The sequence below is a fragment of the Xenopus tropicalis genome, chromosome 5 (genome assembly GCF_000004195.4).
Source record: "Xenopus tropicalis strain Nigerian chromosome 5, UCB_Xtro_10.0, whole genome shotgun sequence".
NCBI lineage: Eukaryota > Metazoa > Chordata > Amphibia > Anura > Pipidae > Xenopus > Xenopus tropicalis.
In genome coordinates, this window is record NC_030681.2 from 123825006 (window position 1) to 123848051 (window position 23046).

General features: G+C 40.8%; 2 protein-coding genes across 8 annotated transcripts in view; both read left to right on the forward strand.

Moving 5' to 3' along the window:
- Nucleotides 1-1456: 1456 nt before the first annotated feature.
- Nucleotides 1457-11588, forward strand: fam124b (family with sequence similarity 124 member B). 7 transcript variants are annotated; one of them, XM_012970337.3, is made up of 4 exons: nt 1457-1636; nt 6720-6800; nt 7670-8408; nt 10174-11588. In XM_012970337.3, exons 3-4 carry the CDS (start codon nt 7680-7682, stop codon nt 10723-10725), a joined length of 1281 nt encoding a protein of 426 aa, XP_012825791.1. In that variant the 5' UTR covers nt 1457-1636; nt 6720-6800; nt 7670-7679; the 3' UTR covers nt 10726-11588. The 7 variants fall into 7 exon arrangements, with proteins under 7 accessions (XP_012825791.1, XP_017949349.1, XP_012825793.1 ...); XM_018093860.2 differs by having other exon boundaries at nt 1457-1631; NM_001008106.1 differs by lacking the exon at nt 1457-1636 and adding an exon at nt 5288-5444 and having other exon boundaries at nt 10174-10779.
- Nucleotides 11589-13536: 1948 nt separating this feature from the next.
- LOC100145763 (putative serine protease K12H4.7) overlaps nt 13537-23046 on the forward strand; it is a 39295-nt gene continuing 29785 nt past the window's right edge. Inside the window, exons 1-4 of the mRNA XM_002941295.5 lie at nt 13537-13794; nt 15452-15633; nt 18010-18242; nt 22911-23043. Of these exons, the coding sequence (XP_002941341.2) occupies nt 13615-13794; nt 15452-15633; nt 18010-18242; nt 22911-23043 (728 nt within the window). The 5' untranslated portion in view covers nt 13537-13614. The remainder of the gene's footprint in view (nt 13795-15451; nt 15634-18009; nt 18243-22910; nt 23044-23046) is intronic.

The window sequence follows — 23046 nt, forward strand, 5'->3', positions numbered from 1 at the left end:
TAAATGGCACCTGCCTGCTTGCCCTGATTGTAAATTTCAAGACTGAATGAAACAAAATGTAAATAATTTATATAGTGTAATAACTTTACCTTTATGATAGAAAAGGATTTGGAATTATTTCTAATGGTGACAGGTCCCCTTCAAGGCTATTTATAAAACAGATCTATCAATCATCCTCTACAATGTAATAATTATCTGTAACCAGGGCCGCCATCAGGGGAGCACAGGGGGGACAGTTGTCCCGGGCCCGGACGATGGTTGCTTTAAAGGGGGCCCGGCTGTGATACAGTTTTTTTTTTAGCTCGGGCCCCCTTTAAAGAACTCCGGGCCCCATTGGTTCATTGGTGGCCAGCGGGAAATTTTATTGGTTGCGCCCCGTGCGTGCCTCTGTACGCACGGGGTGCAACCTTTTAAAAATGTTAAGATACAGCGGGGAGCCGGCACATATGAAAAGGATGCAGAAGAAGAAAGTTGCCGGTGGGGAAGCTGGAGGATTCCGGAGGAAGCCGCAGGGGAGCAGGAGTAAGTAGCTGGGGTGGAGGGCTGGGAGCCGGAGTAAGTAGCTGGGGGTTGAGCTGGGGGAAGCGACAGGCGGACTGGGGGGGGGGGGGGGGTGCTGTGCAAATGCAGCAGGCAGCAGGGAGCTGGAGGATTCTGGTGGGAGCTGGGGGGAAGCCGGAGGATGCTTGGGGGGTTTTGGGAGCTGGAGGACGCTGGGAAGGACTCTGGTGGGGGAGCTGGAGGTTTCTGGGTTGGAGCTGGAGGATGCTGGGAAGGACTCTGGGGGGAAGCTGGAGGTTTCTGGTGGGAGCTGGGGGGGAGCTGGAGGATGCTGGAAAGGACTGTGGGGGGGGGGAGCTGGAGGACTGGGGGAGGGGGGTAACTGGAGGATGCTGGGGGGCCCTGGCTACCAATGTTTTAGGAGGCCCTGGCTACCAATGTCTGTGTGTCATTTGTACTGATGGGAGGGGCCATTGCGGCGCAGGGCGTGGGAGGAGGGGGGCCCAGAAAATTGTGTTGTGAGGGGCCCTGTGATTTCTGATGGCGGCCCTGTCTGTAACAGCAACATTATATAACGCAGCGTCTCACAGTCCCTGCTCTATAGTTTGCAACTTTTTTCCCACAGTAAGGCGTCGGGTTATTCACACAGGGTCTAATAAGAGAACCAGAGCTGGAGTAGGGAACGTTCTCAGCTGGGTACACATGGCAAGGGCCCGGCAACTGTATACAGTAACCGTGCTTAAGTTAAAAGAGCTTGGCTGCTCTACACTGCTCAGGTAGAATGTCAGTGGCATTCACGCTTCAGCAAGTTCCTTTAACAATTGTCTGTCACTCTGCCCGCTAGTGCGCTCTCCCATCCCATTAAATAAAACCGCCGCATGACGTCGCCTCCTCTGATTGGTTTCCGCGGAGGGTTACCTGTTCTGCGGAGCCAATAGGGCTAGCTCGATGGACGACCTAGTCTAAGTATAGAGCCCAGGGTTGCTAGGCGGTGACGTCACTGTATTCTTGGCACAGATGGCAGAGGTTTCCGTGCAGCCCTCCGCTGGCTTCCTCCTACACTGTGGGGCAATAAGCTGGACACCGTGGGACAACTGGGGAGCCCGCCTGCTGCCATGAGGATGCTCTGTGTAAGGTCTGAGAGCGTCGTACAAACTTCGTAGTTATTTTTTACATCAGATGTTTAATACATAGCCATACGCTTGGGAGTGGAAACAGAGTTGTTTTAATGAGGGTAAGGAGTGGAAGTAAGTGCCCAGGTTACACTGTCGGTGCGACCAGTTGTATGTATGTTGGGAAACATTGCGCTGCAATTTACATACGTATTCTTTTGTAGAACAGGGGGAGTGGCTAGAGATGGGCACAGTTGTGTGAGTGGGGCTCATTTATGTACCAAGCAGCAGCCAGTCACTGATCAGCAATTGGAACCAGCTGGGGGTGGAAAAATGAAAACAAACATTTAATTAGGTTTGCCATGTAATCCTGGCCAGGTGAACTCTTTTAAGCTGATGTCCCATGGAGAGATTACTCGGCCGCAATACATTTCTGCTACCTCGGGCGACTTATTTCTCCTTAATGCCTTTCCACTGGCAACAAAGGGAAGTGTCGCTGGGAAGGCCTATGCATTGATCCAGCTTTTCAAAATGGCACAAAGTTGCTTGCAGGAGGAAACTTCGCACAACTTGGGAAAACCAAGCAGAAATGGGCGACTTATCTCTACGTGGGACATCAGCCTTAGAGTGAAGTCTTCCCACACACTTCACAGTGGTGACTTGGTGGTAATGTTGAGTTCCCTGGATACCTGGCGTGGTATCTATAGCCGATCGATCAGCTACACTGGAACTGCACACACTGGTATAAGTGAAAGGGTGTTTACCCAATCTTTATGCGGCCACACGTTTCGTGCAGTCAAACCACTCTTCATCATCTGACTTGACTGCCCAAAACATTACTACTTTGTACGCACTCGGTGGCCTAGTAAAGACTGGGTAAACCCCTTTTCACATATACCAGTGTGAGCAGTTCCTGGTTTGCTGGTTCCTGCCCAGGGGCCAATTTGGCAGTTATTGATAAAGTGAGATTTGGGCACCTTAGTTACAATCAGCTTATACCTCATCATCTATAAGAACAAATATGTGTAAAGACTATTTATTAAATGTTGCAGTTCAGTTTGGGTGCAGTTTACAGCTATGAAAGCGTATTATCTACTTGGTCTCTACGTCTCCTTTAATGAAAACGACCTGTTTTCGATGCAACCTAAAAGCGTTTTCTGCTTTTCAGGACCCATTGGTCACAGTGTGCTCTCAGGTTTCTAAAGTGTTGTGTGATACTTGCTGCAGATCAGCTTCCACACAGGTGGCTTCTAGCACACACAGCTTTTACCTGGGAAAGCATGCTAGCTATGTTAGAATTAGCCTATCACCCAGGATATAGTCTCTGCCCCTCTTAACAAAGATGTGTATAGATAATTGGAAAAAAATTATCTTTATTTAGAAAAAAGAAAATGATCTGTTTAAGGTACCCAGATACCTGATGGGAGTGTGTTTAGTGTCCCTTAACTTTATTCCGAGGCTGGCACATTCTTCTTTAGAAAGTGCACCAGCCTGTCATAGTTCCCTAGGTATTCTCTGTGCCTTAGACATATGATAAGGTGCATGGCATACCTGGGAGAGTGGGGAAAGGAGTCATCTTGCAGAAAACTACTCATGCACCGTGTGCTTTTAAAGACGAGGGGACTTGCAAAGGGTAAGAGGTAAGTAATTAGATTCACTGGGGGAGTGCCTAACGAATTGGTACCATCAGTAACTAAGGTTTTTATTGTCTTCAACTAAAAACTACACATTGTGGTAGAATACAGCTGTCTGCAGCATATGATATATTCATTGATACGTGTATTAGAAACAAGGCAACAGCAGCACCTTTAATAAACTTCTGATTTTCCATTCATATACAGGGGCCTGGGATGTGAATGCACGTGCAAGTTGTGTGCAAACAAAAAAATTCTATGAGAAAATAAATACATTCACATAGAAAAACTGTAAAGATAAGGCATAAAAAGCAATTGAGAATAAGTCAGTATGTTGTAATAAACGATAAACAGGGACTGCCTTTTAATAAATTATTGTCTTCCAGTAACAAACTGTTTCTGTTATGAAAAGACATGGAGCATCCTTCACAGCGAACAGTGTGAACTGTTCCTTGGTTTTGTAGCTTTGTGGGTATTTGCCACCATGTCTAATGAAAATGCATCCTATTTGGAATGCCAGGAATGCAGCCTATTGATGGACTTTTATTTGATGAACTCTTTTGTGCTCATACCCATGGGGAGTAAATACTGGGCTTCATGGCTCCAGTTTGTCCCTAAAACAATCCAGCTTATGTGAGAATTTCAATGAAAGTAGCATTCGTAACATTTCCTTGCTTTGACCATACATGCCACTAGCAAGGGGAATTTTGACAGTCAGTGCACTTTGCGTGTCTGACAATTAGGGATACAAATATAATTATGTGGTAGAACTGCTGAGCAGCCATATGTACTAGTAACCATTGAAAATGAATGTGTTTGCTTGCAAAGAATCCTTCTGGATTCCCCAGATTGAACTGTAACAAATCAGCCCTCTTATCTGAAGAAAAAATATATAGCGGAGCACCACGAGGATAAAAATAAAAATCAGTCTTTATTCCATCAACAGTAAAAGGTACATCCATTGGGATGTACATGTGCCTTTTACTGTTGATGGAATAAAGACTGATTTTTATTTTTATCCTCATGGTGCTCCGCTATATATTTTTTCTTTATATTCTATTTCCAGGACCCATCTGGGAGCGGGTCTACATGTAGCACACTTGGGCTGTGTGGTAAGTGCTCCTGTGTATCATTGTTCTTTTTGTGCTCTTATCTGAAGGATCTGTATTCAAGTACTAGCTACTAACATCAGTACTGTTTGCAAGATGCTACCCAATCTGTTGTTAAAAGGAGAAGGTAAGGTATAATCACAGGGGGTGCAAAATGTTAGACACCCCAAGTGATAATAAATACCTGAGCCCCTGGGTTAGTGCTAATGTTTGGTGAAACTGCACCTGCCCAGGGGACTTCTGTAAGAGCATCTCATCATGAGCAGCCCCAGCCAGGGTACATATGTGCAGTAGAATGAAAAGCTTTTTGCTTCTAATTTTATTTGTGTGTGAAAGGGGAGATCAAGAATAGAGAAAAAGATGATAGCATGGCTGTACCACGTGCCGGTGCAGTTTTTCGGTGAGCAAGAGCACCAGCCTGTGGTATAATGTTAGCAATTACAATCACTGGGGGGGGGGGGCAGAATCACTGGCTTTGCATTAGAACAAAGTATTACAAATTGGAGCACCTTTTCCACATTAATGCAGCTGACATAGACAGGCATATAAAGGCACAAAGTGCAAAGGACTATATATATATTTGTAACAAACATACTTTTTTTTTGTTAGGGCTGTTACACACAAGGATAGTGTAAAGGGGAAGCAGACCTTGCAACTGCTGGGGACCAGGATGGTAGAGGGCCCAGCGGGGCTCTGATTGAAAAGCAGTTTCAGTATAAGTTTATGAAGATTTTATGTATTACCAAAGTTTAGTGGGAAAGGGGGTGCAAGTAACTTCTAGTTAAGCCAGTGTTACAGAGAAACAAAAGATTTTCCTAAAATGTTACCAAGTCTTCAACTCTATTGTGAATCCTTTATAGTGTAGATGAGTGGGAGGGAAGAACAGTGTGGCAGCCCATGCCATAAATTACTATCTCACAATTGCTCAGACTCTGCTTTAGTTGCTGCTGGAAATGGTGGGCTTCTTCCCAGGAGAAGTAGTACTGAGAAAAGGTCAGGGCATTCATTCTCCTTCTGAGTACAAGTACAGCAGCACAGAAACGTTCCTCTTCAAGCAGCAGCCAGCAGCCAGCCATCACACAGAGCAGGTTAGTAAAGATTTACATCAGGCTCTAAGTTTCCCAACAAGAACAGTCAAAATCTGGGGAATAGGCAAGATTGTGTATGCTTAACATCTGTGGGCTTTTTATGCTTAAGCAATTCACCCTATTTCCAGTTATGAAACTTACTTGTAAACTAATCTAAATATAGAGAATTGTATGCTAATGCAGAATCTCTAGCCTCAGCACTCCCTGTGTTTATACGGTGGGTTATGGGAGTTAAAGTTTATACTACGCAGTCTGGACATCCATCCTCCTAAACAGTAACTGATTTTAGGGTTCACAGTGTCACTGATGCAGTTTATATAATTTGTTCATATATAGATGGCAACTGTCAGTCATTGGACAGCAGCACAGTTTTACCTAGAATTTTTTAGACTGGCTAATACGGTACAAAACATTTCCCTTCTCTAGTAATACACTGCCACTTTGGGATCTCATAACAACAAAAGAACGGGTGGTATTATTTACTCAAGCCAATCTCCCCAGACTACAGTTCAGACTTGCAATTAAAGCTACAGGCAGCCGTATTAAAGTAGATGTGGAGATGAGAAGCAGAATTCAAAACCTTATGAAGAAATTCTGTGATCATTGTGATTGTTTGTATGATCAGATCAACAGTTTTATTCCAGGGCAGCAGCAATAAATAGTTAATGCAATGAAAATATGTTAATTTTTAGAACTATCTGCTTTTTTGGAAGATTGTGAGCAGACAGTTAGGGACTCTAGTAAAACAGCACCTTCTTATGGCTAATCTTTAATATGTATTATTCAAACCCCACCATCCCTTTTTTTGTAGTACCAAGAAATAATGTTTTAGCCAGATACCTCAGAACTGGGAATTATACTTGTTTTTCTCCAGGAAAAAAAAACTATCATCATTTAGTAAATCTTTTACATTTTGAAATGCTCTGAAGTTCACATTTACTGATGGGTGTAGACACAGATTTAGTCAGTCGCGTACAGCATACAATCAAAGGAAGAGGACTTTTCCTGAACAAGTAGAAACATTTTCCGGAAAGGCTGATTTTCCATTTATAAGTGCATTGAGTTGATGAGTTTGTGCAGATATTAAATCCCCATTCTTTATTATTTTTTAGAGCCACCTTTAGCTGTAATAGTGGTCTCATCATGATGTGGGGATGCTTTTTTGCTAGCAGGGACTGGACATTTTGAAAGAAAAGAAGAAACAATGGCTACTGCAAAAAACTGAACCTGTTTCATTCTGCTAATAAACTAAAGTGACAGTTCATCTTTCTGCAGGATAGTGATCCAAAGCATAAGGCTCCAAGAACTCCAACATGACCCAAGAACAAGATGGTCGACTCAAGGCCAGAACTAGCGGTAGGAAGGATAGGCACATTCTTAGGGTGTGATTGTGGGGGGTGCAGGCTGAGCATTGTTGGCGACTGGTGGAAGGGGAGTGACTGGCAGGTAGGATGTAAGGAAGCCAGTGAGTGACATCCGGGGGTGTGCATGGTGATGGTTGGGTGTGTGTTGCAAGGCAGGCTGACATTGCACCAGGCCATGTAGAAGTAGAACTATGGATAAGAGTGTTTCTGTTTTTACCAGTCACTTGGAGACACATAAGACAAGGTAGTCTGTAAAAAGGAAAAATGATATGTACATTTTTAAAACCTGTCCCTAAGGACCACTTGCAGCTCTCGAGAACTTTATCTAGAAGTATGAAAGCAATATTTATTTATTGAATATACCTTCTTTGCATGCAGAGGAAATTTTATATACTCCACCCATTTTATACATCTGTGCACAGGAGAAAAATATAAGGCACATTGATATCAGCCTAGGAGTTATTGATATAAATAACTGTGATCATTTCTTAAATAGTAATATACATGCAGCAATACTTTAATTTCTAAATTAACAAATGGGTTTACAAACTATAAGTGTAGATCAAATGGAGGGCTATGATCTGTATGGTATGTATTATGTACTAAGGGAGGAGACCACTCAAGCCTATAGGAAACATAGAGCTCCACATTTTGAGTCAGTGTTTTCAGTTGGCTCATACCATGCATATCCTGACATGCAACAGGAGGTCTAAAACATGCCACTTTTTTACATGTATTAATTGGTGCATTTACCTCCTGCAGCAGTCAGTATTTGTATGTAACACCCTTCCGTTTGTATAGGGCTGCAGAATATGTTTGTGCTTTATAATTAAATACTTTCTCTGTTTTTTTTTAACTCAGGAACATTTAAATGGATGAAAGACAAACAGTTTTGCCTCTCACTGTTCATCTTCTTGCCAGCTCGGGTGATTCGCTTGCCTTTCAACTTGCAGTTGACCGTCTTCTCCACAGGATATGTCCAGATGTCCGGTTGTTTCTTGTGTCGGAACGGGCTGCTCCCATTAAGCTGTATGAGTGCCAAACGAAAAGGCCTGAATTCCCAGGGATATCAGTGACACTCTTCCTGCGTGAGGACTTGGGAGAGGAAAGGATTGATCTCCTGCAAAGTTTTTTCCAGCTACCTCCATGGACTCATGTTATCGCAGACTTCCAGCAAGGAAGATCCTGCCCCTTTAAACTGCCGCTTTGTGATTATTATAGTCTTGATTCCCACATGCCTGTGTGGGAAATGAGACATGTCCATTATGGCACAGAAATTGTGAGACTCACTGTGTATTGTAGCTGTGATAACTATGAAGATGCAGTGAGACTCTATGAAACAATCCTGCAAAAGGAGGCAACTACCCAAAAAGCTGGATTTTGTTTCTTTGTATTGTATTCTACAACACATGTGTCTGTCCAACTTTCCATAAAGCAGCTGCACCCTGGGATATCTGTGCAAGTTAAGGATGCGTGTGCTCTGCAGTTTGCCATTCATGCAGTAGGACAATTGGTTCCTTTGCTGCCCTATCCTTGTGTGCCCATCAGCGATGCCAGATGGCAAACTCAAGATTATGATGGGAACAAAATCCTTCTTCTGGTAATTTAATATTTATTATATGCTACACACATATACATTAAATGTTGTATGAATATACTCTACTTCATTCTTGTTATGATACGTCTACTGAATTACTTAATTTACTATTTAAAACATTCCATACACATTGCACTACATGCCACTGTATATGGTGTAACCATTAGTTTACTAATTCCATCAATATCAATATATCATATTTAAGGCCTTTTGATGATCACTAAATGTAAGTGTGTGAAAATAAAGCAAAATGAAAACTAATATACATTGAGCTCTAAATATTTATATTAGTCAGTTTTATTATTATTAGTAGTAAAAGTTTAAAATGTAGGTAAAATTGGCCTTTGATTTTTTTAATAATTTTATACTTCTTAAGTAAAAGCTCTGGCAAAGAGGCCAAGAGACAGATGGGCCCAGCACATGCAGGCATCTCTAGAAAAACAAAATTGCAAGTTGTCAAAGGGTTTAAAGTACATCACTAATCTTGTCTAAAATGCTTTCATTTTTATTCATGAGAAACAAAAATCAAAACCAACTTATTAACATAGTAAACAAGCTAGATATTATTCCTTAAAAGTGTGTTTAAGTTGTATTTTTAATTCAAAATAATAGGGCTCATGTACCAAGTGGAAGGCAAGGTGCAGAGTGTCTAATAGGGTGCAGTATGACATATTCTGTCATTTTGCACCCTCTGTGGGTTTGAGCATTCGGTTTCATAGCACAATATACTTACAACTGCTTCCATGAATACAGAGCTGCCTGTGTTCAGCAGCACTGTATTCATGAGGGTCTGGGGGCGGCATGTTGGTGTGTCCCCCCAGCCTATCCTTCAACTTGCATGTCATTAAGAAAAATTAGGGAGTGCTGGCAGGTGGAGGCTATACCGGAGCCCTGTACCCCACCTGCCCTATGGCAGTCTGTAAGGGCAGTAACAGTGCACTTATTGGCGAGTACAGCCAGACCTTGTTCTAAAGTCCTCAGCACATGAGAACTAAGGGACTTGCTCTTGCCACCTTTAACTGATACTGACACAAAAAACTAGACTTCAAAATATTAACATAACAGGGCTGCTTTTGTAAGTAATTGTTACTTGAAGTTCCTAAACCTGACTGCTTTGCCAACCTGATTGCCCCTTCCCAACCTGTCAGTTACAGCTTCTAATGCTAACGGCTTACTTGCTGTACAAATATGACAGCCCCCTCATAGAGGAACATGGGGGATCAGATAGTTAATATAAAAGCATTGGAAAAATACTTCTATGGGAAAATTATAAATAACATGAAAAGATAGTGTTAGAATAGATGTAAAAAAGGTTTTGTTTCTGGTGTCAGTATCTCTTTAAAGCTACTGCCACACCTGGTTGATTCTTAGACTGTGGATAAACAGAGGCCAAGAATCAGCTCCTGCACTGGCACCAGCCTATCCTTGTGACTGCATCTAGAGCCACTGCGTCAGCCCAAGCGCAGGCACACAAAGTGGATACCAACACCAGAATGCATACTGCTTTTCGGCACTGAAATTTGCTCCATGTGCCTGCACCAGGGCTGACACATTGGGTGGGGGGTTACCACCTCCCGTTTACAGCAGCGATGTTCTCATGTCAATGTGAATATTCTCCAGTGTTGTTCAGTTTTTTTTCTTGCTATTTTTTGTCCTTTTATTGCTCTGTCAAAACAATTGCCTGTTATATATATATATATATATATATATATATATATAATGTACAGGTTTGTATTTTGATTATTTTTGCATCTATTTTCTGAATTAGGTTGTTGACCATACTACAGCAACACAACGCAAGGCTGAAAGCAAAGCCGCCAGCACACTAATGGTGATTCCCGATAACCCATCATTACCATTCACGTCTTTAAACAGAAGTATGGAAGCCAAAGTTCAGAATGCAAAAGACACCATTAACCCTAAAAATATCTCTGTGTCCTCCAACTACTTGGATCAAAGTGAAACAATATACAACAACACCAATCCATCTCAGAAACTGCTGGCGCCACATGGTATTCAAATGAAAGAAACTGAAAGCAATGTGGATACGGGATATACAGTTGTCAGCCTGACAAGTCAGCAGGCTTATATCTGTGAGCTTTCAGAGAATCAGCAGAGTGCTCCTGCTTTTGAAGATATATACTTTTCTACTTCACAGAGAAAAAGCCCTCAGAATTTGCCCTTTAAACTAGAAGAATCTTCATCCTCTGATGTGGTCGAAGGTAGTAAAGCACTTGGTATGACTGGAAGCATGTTTCATAGTGAGAGATACCAGATACACAACAGCAACATCAGTGAAGAAGAAGAGTTTTTTATTTGACTTAATCTCATGTGGAATTAAATTTGTTCTTGGGAAATAAATGTTGCATGTTCATACTAGGCCATTATTCACATAGGGATGCCCCCTGTATATGTTTTATTGCAGAAATACAATGCTAAGCCTCAGTGCCTAAAGGAGGGCATCACAGTTGGTGCCACTAGAAGTGCCCTGTATTCGATTGGGGATACCCCACAGATACCTGTAAAGGAGAATTTCTATTTAACTTCACTAGATAAATAAATAAGGCCGATTAATTTAATAAAGTATTTCTGTCACATACAAATTTGTCCCTTGTGGCATACTTTTCAAAAACACTGATGTGTGTGCAGCTGTCACAAGAGATGACCAAGAGCTTCTAATAGATCAGGACAAAGAGACCATCAAAGTCAAAAACAGGAAAGGCCATGATCCTGCAGTTAGACAGAATGCATACAAAAACAGAACTGAGTCAGGACAAATATGACTATTGAGGGTAGAATACAAAACAGGCCTAGATACAAGAATATAGTGTTCTAGTATGTAGGCAGCATGGATGGCATATGGTGCTGAATATGTACTAGTAATTTCCATGTATTACTTTATCAGTAAAAAGCTACTAGAAATATGAAATCTCAGCTCCGTATCCTCGGAAAGTTTTATATACTGTACATATATTTGTTAATGGCTGGAAAAAGAGGTTTGTTGTTTTAGTCCTGCTGCTGATTTTAGTGTAAGGCTAAGCTGCATCCTTTTATGATGTACTGCAGTTGCAAATGTAGTTTCTGGAATGTATGAGACATGAGATGTATAGGCCATGTCTCGAGCTTGTGATATAATACACACCACAGGCTGATTTTGTTCTGATTAAATCCAGCCCCCCCAAACTGGTTCTGTGACCCTTTGGAACATATAGAAGAACATTATGTTTGGACTGCTCTCGGGTAATGTAGTTTACCTGAAAAGGATTACATTGAAAGTACAGCACACCATACAGGATTTAACAGGAGATATAAAAAGCAGCTTGAGCCAAGATTGCACTGTTAAGGTTCAGATCCACACAGGAGACCACAGTGTCAGCATTACTGTGAGCTAGAGGATCCCAAGTAGAGTGCATAAGAGACATGAATGCACTGGATTAGGAGTACAAGAACCAGATAAACGCAGCCTCTGATCAAGGTGTGCCACTATACCTGCCACATACCACAAGTGTTTCTCTTTACAACATTTTGATTGCATATAACATAAACTTAATTAAATGTGCAGTCTATATAGGGACACCCTCCCTAATTCCATGGTAGCTAGATGAGCGCATAAACAGCTGGTACAGAGTAAGGGCTAAACTCCATGGTAGATTTTGTGGGTCAGTTTTTATCTGATCTTGTCATGCAACACCACGAGACAACACAAGATTTTGTAGGATCCTACAAAGTCTGATATAGGCTGTTAAAGGAACAGTAACACCAAAAAATGAAAGTGTTTTAAAGTAATTAAAATATAATGTACAGTTGCCCTGCGCTGGTAAAACTGGTAAGTTTGCAACAGAAACGCTACTATAATTTATATAAATGAGCTGCTATGTCAACACGGGGGCAGCCATTGAAGCTGGGAAAAGGAGAAAAGGCACAGGCACATAGCAGATAACAGATAAGCTTTGTAGAATATCATGGGGTTTTATCTGTTATCTGCTAAGTAACCTGTGCCTTTTCTCCTGTAAATGGCTGCCCCCGTGGCTACACAGAAGCTTTATTATATAAACTATAGTAGTCTTTCTGAGGAAAACACACCAGTTGTACCAGTACAGGGTAGCATTACATTATATAGTAATTACTTTTATACACTTTCATTTTTTGGTGTTACTGTCCCTTTAAGTAAAATAGGCTTAAACATCCAACAGTCAATGTATTTCAATGAGAAAAAAGTCTGTTAGACACCATCAGATTTTATCTCATCGGATGAAGATGCAGCATGCAGTGTTCCCTTCCAACAGGCACATCTTGTCAGATGGCAATCCTTTCATGTAGTTATCAGATCTGATTTTTGTATCAGTTCCATTATATTTTAACCCATTCAACTATATCAGACTTGTGAGATGCCTTTTTGTTGATCCGATACTGTCCTACAAAATCTGCTGTGGAGTTTAGCCCTTAGAGTAAGTTGCAGAGCTGTATCCTGTATTGGGAGTCTCACAAAAAATCCTGTCCACACCTCGCAATAACCTTTTAGAGCTCCCAAATGCTCGCTGTGCAGCAAAAGGTATCAGTACAGAGATTAACTGGCCCCTGCATTGCTTACACCCCAGACTCAGACTGTAAGCCTTTATATTCCAAATGAACAGATAGGTTAATTCCTTATTCCTTTAACAAGCTCAATGCTGGTCAGCTAATTCAGTTAGTTCTTCAGTTATATGCTGCATGGCTACAAACAATGGCATTCTGCAACTTGCATTGCAGCCATGCAGCATCTGGATTCCCTGTGTCCAGTCTTCACAGAGAAACTTGCAGCCTTACCTAAAGCGTAAGAAACCAGAGTAAGCTGGGGACCTTTTAAAAAATAAATAATAAGCATATGGTTACTGCTATACTGAACTCATTTCTCTGCAGACTGTAGTTGCTTAGAATGACATTTACTTGTAATGCAAAATGAAAATGTTCAGCTGCTTTTACATTTTATTGCCCCAGCAGATGGAGACTAATAAAATACATCTGATATTGGACTGATAGGTTTCAGCATACTGTGCATAATATAAATACATAAGTGTGTGTGTACTGCTTCTTTAATGAACAGTTTTGCAGAGTTGTTATATTATGAGCGATTGCAAAAGAAGGCAGCCAATCACGTGAGGCAGTCACTTGATCCAGAGTCATGTGACTGAGGAAAGAGCAGCAGCAGAACTCCCTGCTCAGGACAATCATGTTTAGGCTGCCGGTGTTGTTGTTGTTGTTGGTGTGTCTGGGGGCCTCCCCCTGCTATGGCTTCCTGGCTAAGGCTCACAAGAGGCAGCCGACTGCCAGCTCCCCTTCTGTTCCGGAATATTGGTTTGAACAAAGACTCAATCATTTCAGTGGAGCTGATACCCGAGTGTGGCAGCAGGCAAGTTACATTTATGGGGTCATTTTGTAGCTGCTAATATAACTGTTCTAGGGTTGCCGCCTCACCCCTCAAATACCAGCTACATATTAAATCCATATCCTTCATGGCTAGTAAGCAATTAATTTATATTCATGCTGCAGACTGAACTGATTTATGTGCAGCCATGCAGCATGCATTTAAATGTATTGCTAATTAGCCATGCAGGATGTGAGTTCAATATGTGGCTGGTATTAAAGGAGTGAGGTGGCAACCCTATCTACTCTCCACATGCTGCTTTGCAAAATACTGTGAGTTTTAACCATTCCTTGGATTTCTGGTACCCTCTAGTGGTGTCTCTCATTCCCTGCAATAATGCAAATATTTAGCTGACTGCACTGCAGATGATGTGGAACTAGCAAACTATAACTCCCAAATGCCCTGACGTTTTGAGACTGTAGTTCAATGACAACTGTAGTTGCACATTGTATTTTAAATGCAGGATATCAGTTTTAAACATGCACCATATGACTAAGGGCTCTGGCACACAAGGGAGTTTAGTCGCCCGCAACAAATCTCCCTTGTTGCGGGAGACTAAACTCCCCGATATGGGCGACTAATCTCCCCGTGTACCAGAGCCCTAAGGGTGAAGACACACAGAGCTACTAGTAGCAACTACTTGTCACAGCTACAAAAATAGACTGCTGATAATTTGCTGATAATTGTCTCTATGTGTCTTTTAGCAGAAGCATTTCTCAGTATTGTCTATGGCAGGGTATTTTCTGGCGTTTAGTAGCTGTGACAAATAGCTGCTACTAAGTAGCTACATGTGTCTTCACCCTAAGCGTGAAGACACACTGGGCTACTAATAGCAGCTACTTTTTCATTGCAGGCGACTAATGTCCCCTTGTGCCACTGCTGCTACAGAATCTGATTGGGAGCAGTCGGGGGTTCAGGGGTTGCATCTGCGCCCAGGACTCATATGTGCAAATCATTTCACCACACAAGGGTCAATGTACATTGCCATAATGAATATTTTAAGAATACAAACTAAATACTAAAATTAATAGATTCATAGATTTTTGGTTGCCATTTGAAAGCTGCAAAAAGGCAAAAGAGGAAGGCAAATACTTCAAATAAAACCATAAGAAAAGAAAGACCAACTGAAAAAAGATGCTACAAAGTTCATTGTATTATGTACTAGTAGTGATGTGTAGGCCCGTCTGATACCCCCAGGTCGGGCGGGTTCGGGCCAACCTCAGCACATCACATGCGGGTTGTGGTCGGGTTTGAGCGTGCACCCGAAAAGCCCCGCCCCTGTGAAGTCATTGCGGGCGCAGGTCTATAAATGGAGGGAGGGAGCCAGGTCGTATTGGGAGAGGGAGGGTTAGGGTTGGGTGCGGGTTGAGATTTTCTCGACCCGCACATCACTAGTACTAAGCATTAAAGGGAAGTACCCCTTTAATCAACCCTTGCAATGAATAAAGCCCAACTCTTCTATCTATCTCTAAACCCCCCAAATAGCACATAGTTAACCACATTTGAATGCATTGACAGAGAGTTGTAGTTTGTTGCAATGTATTTTGATACAATATACTGTATGCAGCTGTACTAAAACCAATATATCATGCAACTGATAATAACCAGTCATATAACTGGCTTACTGTCTCTTCCTGCACAGAGATATTTTATGAATGACACGTACAGGCAGAGCGGTGGCCCTGTATTTCTGATGATTGGAGGGGAAGGACCGGCCAATCCAGCGTGGATGACTTCAGGTGCTTGGTTAACATATGCAGAGAAACTGGGTGCGCTATGCCTAATGCTGGAACACCGCTTTTATGGCAAGAGTCATCCAACTCAGTAAGTTCATTGAGATATTTTAAGATGCAGATCTTATTACATTAAAACTTTGTTTCACCCTAAAAAAAATCTAAATCCATTTGGGTACCTTAATACAGCTTTATACTATTCTGTAGCAGAATAGTACCAGAATCCTGAATTCTGGTTTGGCTCACCTAGGGAGCTTAGGTAGTGAATGGGGGCCCAGCATGATGGTATGATTTGGTTCATTTAAGTTTATAGATAGCCCTGAACTAAAGAAGTATAACAATATATTCACATTTTAGTTGTCATCTGTAACCTTGTCATGAAGGGGAAGGGGTCTCACCATATGTTCTATGGTGAAACAGGAGCTTGACCCTAAATGAATTCTAAAGTAATTAATTCTAGATGGTTGCTTTAATTAATGGGTAAAAGGGGCATTTGTCCAAAACCACAAGCTCAGGGAAGGCACCACCACCCTGTTCATTAGCAATAACTGAAGGACACATCTCCCAGACTCTTATAACTCTCAGTCAGCTGGAAAGATCTACTATATTACGCTTTATAGAACATGCATATCTCAGGTGTTTTCTTTATTGCACACAATGCCTGCAGTCCCCCTAGAGTCCCCCTAGAGTTGAAATGGCATACTCCCAGTTGTAGCAAATGCACACAATACTTTTCTTATTAAAGATTTGTAAGTCTCTCCACCACAAACACATCTTTGCATCATGGTTTAGGATTCTTTAATAACAACAAAAATATTAATTCACAAAGGCTCTTTGGATGTTCCTTTTAGTGAAGTTTTGGATTTTATAGAAGATTGCCCTAATATAAACAACTGTCTGTTTTTGATTGGGTTAGTAATGACACAAATTGTCAAAAGTTGGGGCAGGGGCCCTCTGACCGTTATCTACCCATACCTGATGATTTAGTGCATCAGTAAATGTAAATAATTGGAAATTCTCATGATCGCCAAAAGATGGCAGTCATTTCTAAATACTGATTTGCAGATTCTGTACTCCCTGTGTGAGACCAGTTTACTGTGTTTAGGTTACCAGATCATGTGGAAAACCTAAAAATCCAAATACAAGGGCATCCCTAATTGCATTAAATGGATACTTGAATATTATTTATATTGGCATATTATATGTTCGTGTTATTTTAATATGATTTTGTCCTATATGGATAGTTCATATTTTGCAAGTCATTGTATTCAATTCAATACAAAATAAAAATAATTAAAAAAAAAAAACTAATTGTATTTAATGTAAATACTTCCAGTTTGAAATCCCTGCAGCCCAGCAGTATGATTTATGCACACTCGTTGGCTAATGGTCATTTATATTGGGCTGCTGATTGTACTGGGGAGCCTTTGCTTCATGTCCAAATATCTTTTCATTTGTTTCCAAAGAGCTCATCTATTCTTTATTCCTGGCATTGGATTCTTGAGTAATATTCCATATTAAATGCACGAGTTAAATGGCAAGTAAAAATTGCCCAAACATATGGATATGGGTAAAAGAGCACTCCCAGGTCTTAGAGTTAGATTATTGATCATTCTAAGCAAGCATTATACCACTTTTGCAGAAAAATGACAATAACCATTAGAGTGACACAATTTCAACAATTACCAGGTTATGTACCTATGCTGGGGTAATGTTATATTGATTAAATCACTACAGAGAGGTATGGAAGGGTCATTCACAAACACAGCAACAATTGAAGCAAATTTTGCATTTATTGATACCATTCATAAAAGATACTTGAGTCCAAATATGCTTCTTGCACTTCCAGGGGAAATTCTGCACTATGGGGTGATTCTGCACTATGTGCCACCAAGGGGTCCATGGTGGCCATCATTGCTAGTGCAAAGAGCACAATTGTGGAAGAGCAGAATAACCAGTTCAATAACCAGAATTTAATCTCTTAAAGTTACCAGGAGTGGCTTTTTGCCTTGGTATCTGGTGGGGGTAACTGGTTCTCACCTTGACTCACAGCAGGTGTGCCCTTGTGCACTTCTGTATAGTTGTATTAAGCGCCATCCCATTGTGTCTGTCATGCCTCTTTTCCTGAATAGTGTGCAAGTTTACCTACTTGCACTGGGTAACCCTGGAGCGGATGCCACACTGGTTCACACAGCAGGTTGCGTCAATAGGTGCAGCATACCTGTGCCAAAATAATCACTTGTTAGCAAGTGTATTTGCATTGACTTCTACTAGTGGTTACCGACATGAGGCATATTTATAAACATATAAGCAACTGACATTTCTGCCTTATTAATGGTTTGTGTGGTTAGATTTGTTTAGAATGAAGAGCACACATGTTCTACTGTAAATTAATGATAAGGAACTAATACTCAATGACAGACCTAACACTTTTGAAAGGTCACCTAATTATTAATTCCTTCCTTAGGGATATTAGTACAGACAATCTTCACTATCTGAGCAGCCAACAAGCCCTGGCGGACATAGCCCACTTCCAGACAGTGATGAAAGAGAAATTGGGATTGGCCGATAGTAAATGGGTGGTATTCGGTGGCTCCTACCCTGGTTCCCTATCAGCCTGGTATCGAATGAAGTATCCTCACCTGGCCCATATGGCTGTAGCCAGCAGCGCCCCGGTGAAGGTTCAGGTGAATTTCAGTGGTAAGATATATACAACAAGATATATTAAACAATATTTACTCATGAAGGGTCTTCAGCATTTCAGTTCAGATTGAAAATACTAATTTTGTAAACTACAAACAACAAATTATAAACAGTAAATGCCTTTGAGTAAGAAACTGTACACACTGCAGTACCAAGATTTATGGAACCTGTAGCCTTTCAGATGGAGTACTTCAGGGAAATGGCTTCATATCAGTGACAGGAGGGGCTGTTGGGGGTATTGGTGGTTTCGCTGATAAAATACCATAGAAATATGGTGGTAGAGAAATGTCATATCTGGAGCAAGAAGGGGTTTGAACCCTTTGTATCAGATGAAGGTTATTTAGTTGAGAAGAAGAGGGAAAAAGCAAAAGATTTTGAACTGTTATTTTTATTGTTTATTTTTCTACGCACACAACTGAGAAACCAGCTAACAAAGGCTTTGTTTTTAATTTAACCAATTCTGTTAATATATCTAGTGATGCATGAGTGACTCAGGAAGAAATTCAAAAGAGACTAGAACATGTGAAGGCAAACAAAGGCCAAGGACCGGATGGTATTTATCCCAGGGTTCTAAAAGAGCTTAGCTCTGTCAAACCACTTTACTTAATCTTTTAGGATTCTTTGAGGTTTGGCATAGTGCTAAGAGATTGGTGAATCATCACAAAAGAGGATCCTGTTCTCAGCCTGAAAACTGTAGGCCTACTACACTGACATCAGTGGCAGGAAAGCTTTTATAAGGGTTAATAAGGGATAAGATATTTGAATACATTCAATTCACAATATTATGAGTTTGTGACAGCACAGTTTTATGCTTTATAGATCTTGCCTGACTAATCTAATTGCCATCTATGAGGAGGTGCACAGAAACCTTGACTCTGCGGTGGCAGTGGATATGATCTATGGAATATTGGCCTGAAACTTGATATATATACTTGGATAGAGAACTGGCTGAAGCATAGATTACAGAGTGTTGATACATGGAACATATTCTAATTGGAACAGAGTTGTTAGTGTACAAAGGGGGTCTGTCATTGGGCCTTTGCTTTTTAAACTTGTTTATTAATGATCTGAAGGTGGGCATCAAAAGTACTATCTATATATTTGTTGATAATATTTAATTCCACAAAACTGTAAGTTCCATTAAGAATGCTACCACTTTGCAGACAGACCTGACAAAACTGGAAAACTGGGCTGCAAACAGGCAAATTTTGATCAATGTTGCAAGGTTATGAACTTTGGTCAAAATAACATAAATGCAAGTTATATACAGTATACTAATGTGTTGGGAACATCCTTAACCGAGAGGGATTTTTCTGGATAACAAGCTGTGGAACTCTAGGCAATGTCACTGGGTGGCTACTAACAAAGTACTGTCTAGCATTAACTCAAGGGGTAAAATTTGCTTCTTTATAGGTCCCTGGTAAGGCCTCATGCAGTATTGTTTTGGGCTCCAGTTCCTGAGAAGGATATTAATAATCTGGAAAAGTGCACTGATATACAACTAAACTGGTAAAAGGGATGGAAGACTTAAACTATGAGGTTAGACTGCCATGGTTGGGGTTGTTTTCTCTGGACAAAAGGCGCTTGAGAGGGCATGATTGCTTTGTACAAGTAGGTTAGAGGGGATTATAGACAGATAGCAGGGGGTCTTATCTACCTTATAAAAATCAGTGCACCAAAGGCCCTCAGATTTGAGGAAATTAATTTTAACTTGGAGCAGTGTAGGGGGTTCTTCATGGCGAGGGCACTTAAATTATGGAATGCTCTGCCCGCTGATTTTATGATGCATTGGTATAAACATATGCGTGTTTGTGTGTGATAATAGTCCATCAAGTCCAGTGAATTTGTATTACATGTATTTCGTTTTAACCCAAATGAACTATGTAACAAACAAAATAACTATGCACACAGTCAGGGAAAGGGACATGGCTTCCATTTCAGTTTTATTGCATTACACACACTAGCTTAGAAGAAGCTATACGATAACACAAAGAACTCCCTACTGTATGGCTGTAGGTATATGCCCTTATGTAGAAAACAGGACCTATATATTCTTCTGTACATGCCTGTGTTTCACTTTTTGTGCAACCAGCCTTTCCATATGCTAAACCCCATGTGTATAGTGCCCAGTGAAGGCTTTCTCTCAGAGGACACTGAGAAAACATAATATATTCTAATGTCAGTATAGAGGGTAATCATATCAACTATTTGTAGGACATGCTGAAAAAAACTGCAATTATCAGAGCAGCACTGATTGCAAATTAATTGCATTTTAACAGCACTGCTTGTCATTCACTGTTACGACATGTTTTCATAATGTGTCTTTCCATTTATTTTTAATTAGTAATTAGACATTAGGACAGCTCAGGTGCACAGACAATAGGATAGAATCAGTGGGATGTACAACTAGGCAAGAGGGGGCAGCTTGTTCCTATAGGGAGCAGTACAAACAGTAGCTATTCCCAAGGAGATCATTGTTCCGTCCAGGTGTAAATAATACACTGTCCATATTGCAGAGTATTGTGTCTATAAAGCTGTAATCAACAAAGCTGCACAGCCAAATTTGGAATAGAAGAGGAGGAAAACCCCTGAAATTTTAGGGGGAAGTGTAATAACAGGAGGAAAGTTTGCTCTAGTTCTAACTGCCAATCAGATATTTGCTTGCAGACAGATGACTAGTAAATGCTATCTACGCAGTAGATGCTATGGGTTACTAGATCTTAGTAAATGGAGTGTTTCTACCAGTGTAAAACACCCATTGGTATCTGGTGCCTCTAGGTTTAATGCCCCAAACTGCCAAGGTCCAAAACCACTGTAAAAGCAGAACACCAATGACACTACTGATGCTGTGAAGCCAGTGCAAAGTGTTGTATTAGCTCCCAGCTCTTTCCCAGTCTGAAACTAACCCCAACCCAACTAACTAACCATGGTCACCCAAATTTTGTCCCTTACCCGACTAACCCCCAGGTAAACCCACACAGCGGGTATTGAGTCAGCCTGCACATTACTAGTACAGATACCAGTTTCATAAAATTGGCTTTGTTATATAAAAGGATCTGTATTCTAAGGTCCAAAGATAACAGGCACTGAGGGAGTCTTAGTTCATGCACATGTCCGACATATCAAGCATGTTCCACCTTTGTTAACCAAACTCTATAATGGATGCCAGAGGGGGATAGCCTGTCGGAATCCATGAGAGAGACTCTAATATCCTTGATTTTTAACCAGGAAAGGATATCCTTGATTGTTCAACGCCTGAATTCACATGCACTTATATCTCCCGATCAAAGGGTTTTATACCAGGTCACTCTGCTGATATTACAACTGTCCCGATTTTAAAGGACATGCCAACCCCAAAAATAATTTTTTGCCTACTAAAAGAAAACTTAATTCTAAGACTTAATAAACTGCCACACACTGTACTCAAGTCTAAAAAAATGAATTGGAGCAAGTCAGCCATATTTCCAATTGATGACTTTAAAATGGACCTTTATAGACTCCCAGTCTCACTACAGCAGGTACACACCTTATATACGGTATATTTGGCAATGGTTATTCATAAAGACCTATCTAAGTTCTCTGAACATAATTTGACTCCCCTGATGCACACACTAGAGTCAAAAATTTCAGTCTGGTCCTCGCTACCAATGACTAGTTCTAGGCCATATAAATTTGTGTAAAATGCTTATATTACCAAAATTTTAATATTTCTTTCGACAAATACCTCTTATACTACCCTCTTTTTTTTCCTTTTTCAGGAAAATGAACTCCATACAATCTTCTTTATACTGGGCATCTGGAGTACCCAGAGTCTCCATGTCCACTTGGCAGCTCCTTTCTGATGTAGTGGGTCTAGTCCCCTCACCCTCCCCAAATGTAACTTTTTCATATTTAGCAGCTAAACTGATACATGCTGCATGGTGGGCTCCCTTGCAGGGAAATGCATCTGATGTGTACCTGACATCACCCCAGATTAGTCCCCCCATACGAGATCTCATCTCTTGTACAGTATACACAATCTCTTTCTAGCTGGTTGACAGAACAAATATTAGAAATACTTCAGTTAATTAATATTATAGTAGCAATGTACAGCACAGGACTGCCAGTTGCACTATGTAACCATCATATTTGACATGTTTTGTGCATTGTTTTTAAACTCTGTGAAAGCTGTAACCTCCTATTTGTTTTGATTAATTGGATTTTTTTTTCTTTTCCCTTTCTTTGCTCCTTGTTTCACAAGAATGGATTCTTATTTTCTTTATTAGAGGGAAGGGGGTGAAGCAGAGAACATGGTGCCCAAACTTGACGCATGTTAAACCATTTACTGAATGATACTTCACAGAATACATTGGCAACTGTTGTCTGCCTTTAAGAAGCTAAAATTCTTAATAATTTATGGTTATAGTAACACTTCATTGGTACATTTTCTAGCAGAGATTGAAGGCCCAGGGTAAATGCCTCCCCTCTCCTGCCCTGAAAGTGTCCTTGCCTTTATGCATGTTCACTACATTATGGGAGTTTTTTTGGCAAAAAAAGATTTCGTAAAACTTTTTTGGTTAGTAGTTTTATGTAATCTGTATTTTGATGTGTACAAGCTGTAATATTTCTCACTAATAACAATAAAAATTATGATGATTTATCTTAGAATCTATCTCTTCATTGTAGAATACCTGGAAGTAGTGCAGTTGGCTTTGTCCCTAAATCACTCTGACTGTCCTGAAGCAATCAAAATGGCTTCTGAAGAGGTGTCTAAACTGCTAGTGCTCTCCAGCTTCCAGAAGCTTACAGATGATTTCAGGTA

Excerpts from the sequence above, each read along its gene's own strand:
- fam124b (XM_012970337.3), top strand. The coding sequence starts at position 7,680 with ATGGATGAAAGACAAACAGTTTTGCCTCTCACTGTTCATCTTCTTGCC. Across the intron at positions 8,409-10,173 it reads GGAACAAAATCCTTCTTCTG|GTTGTTGACCATACTACAGC; the intron begins GTAATTTAATAT and ends TTTCTGAATTAG.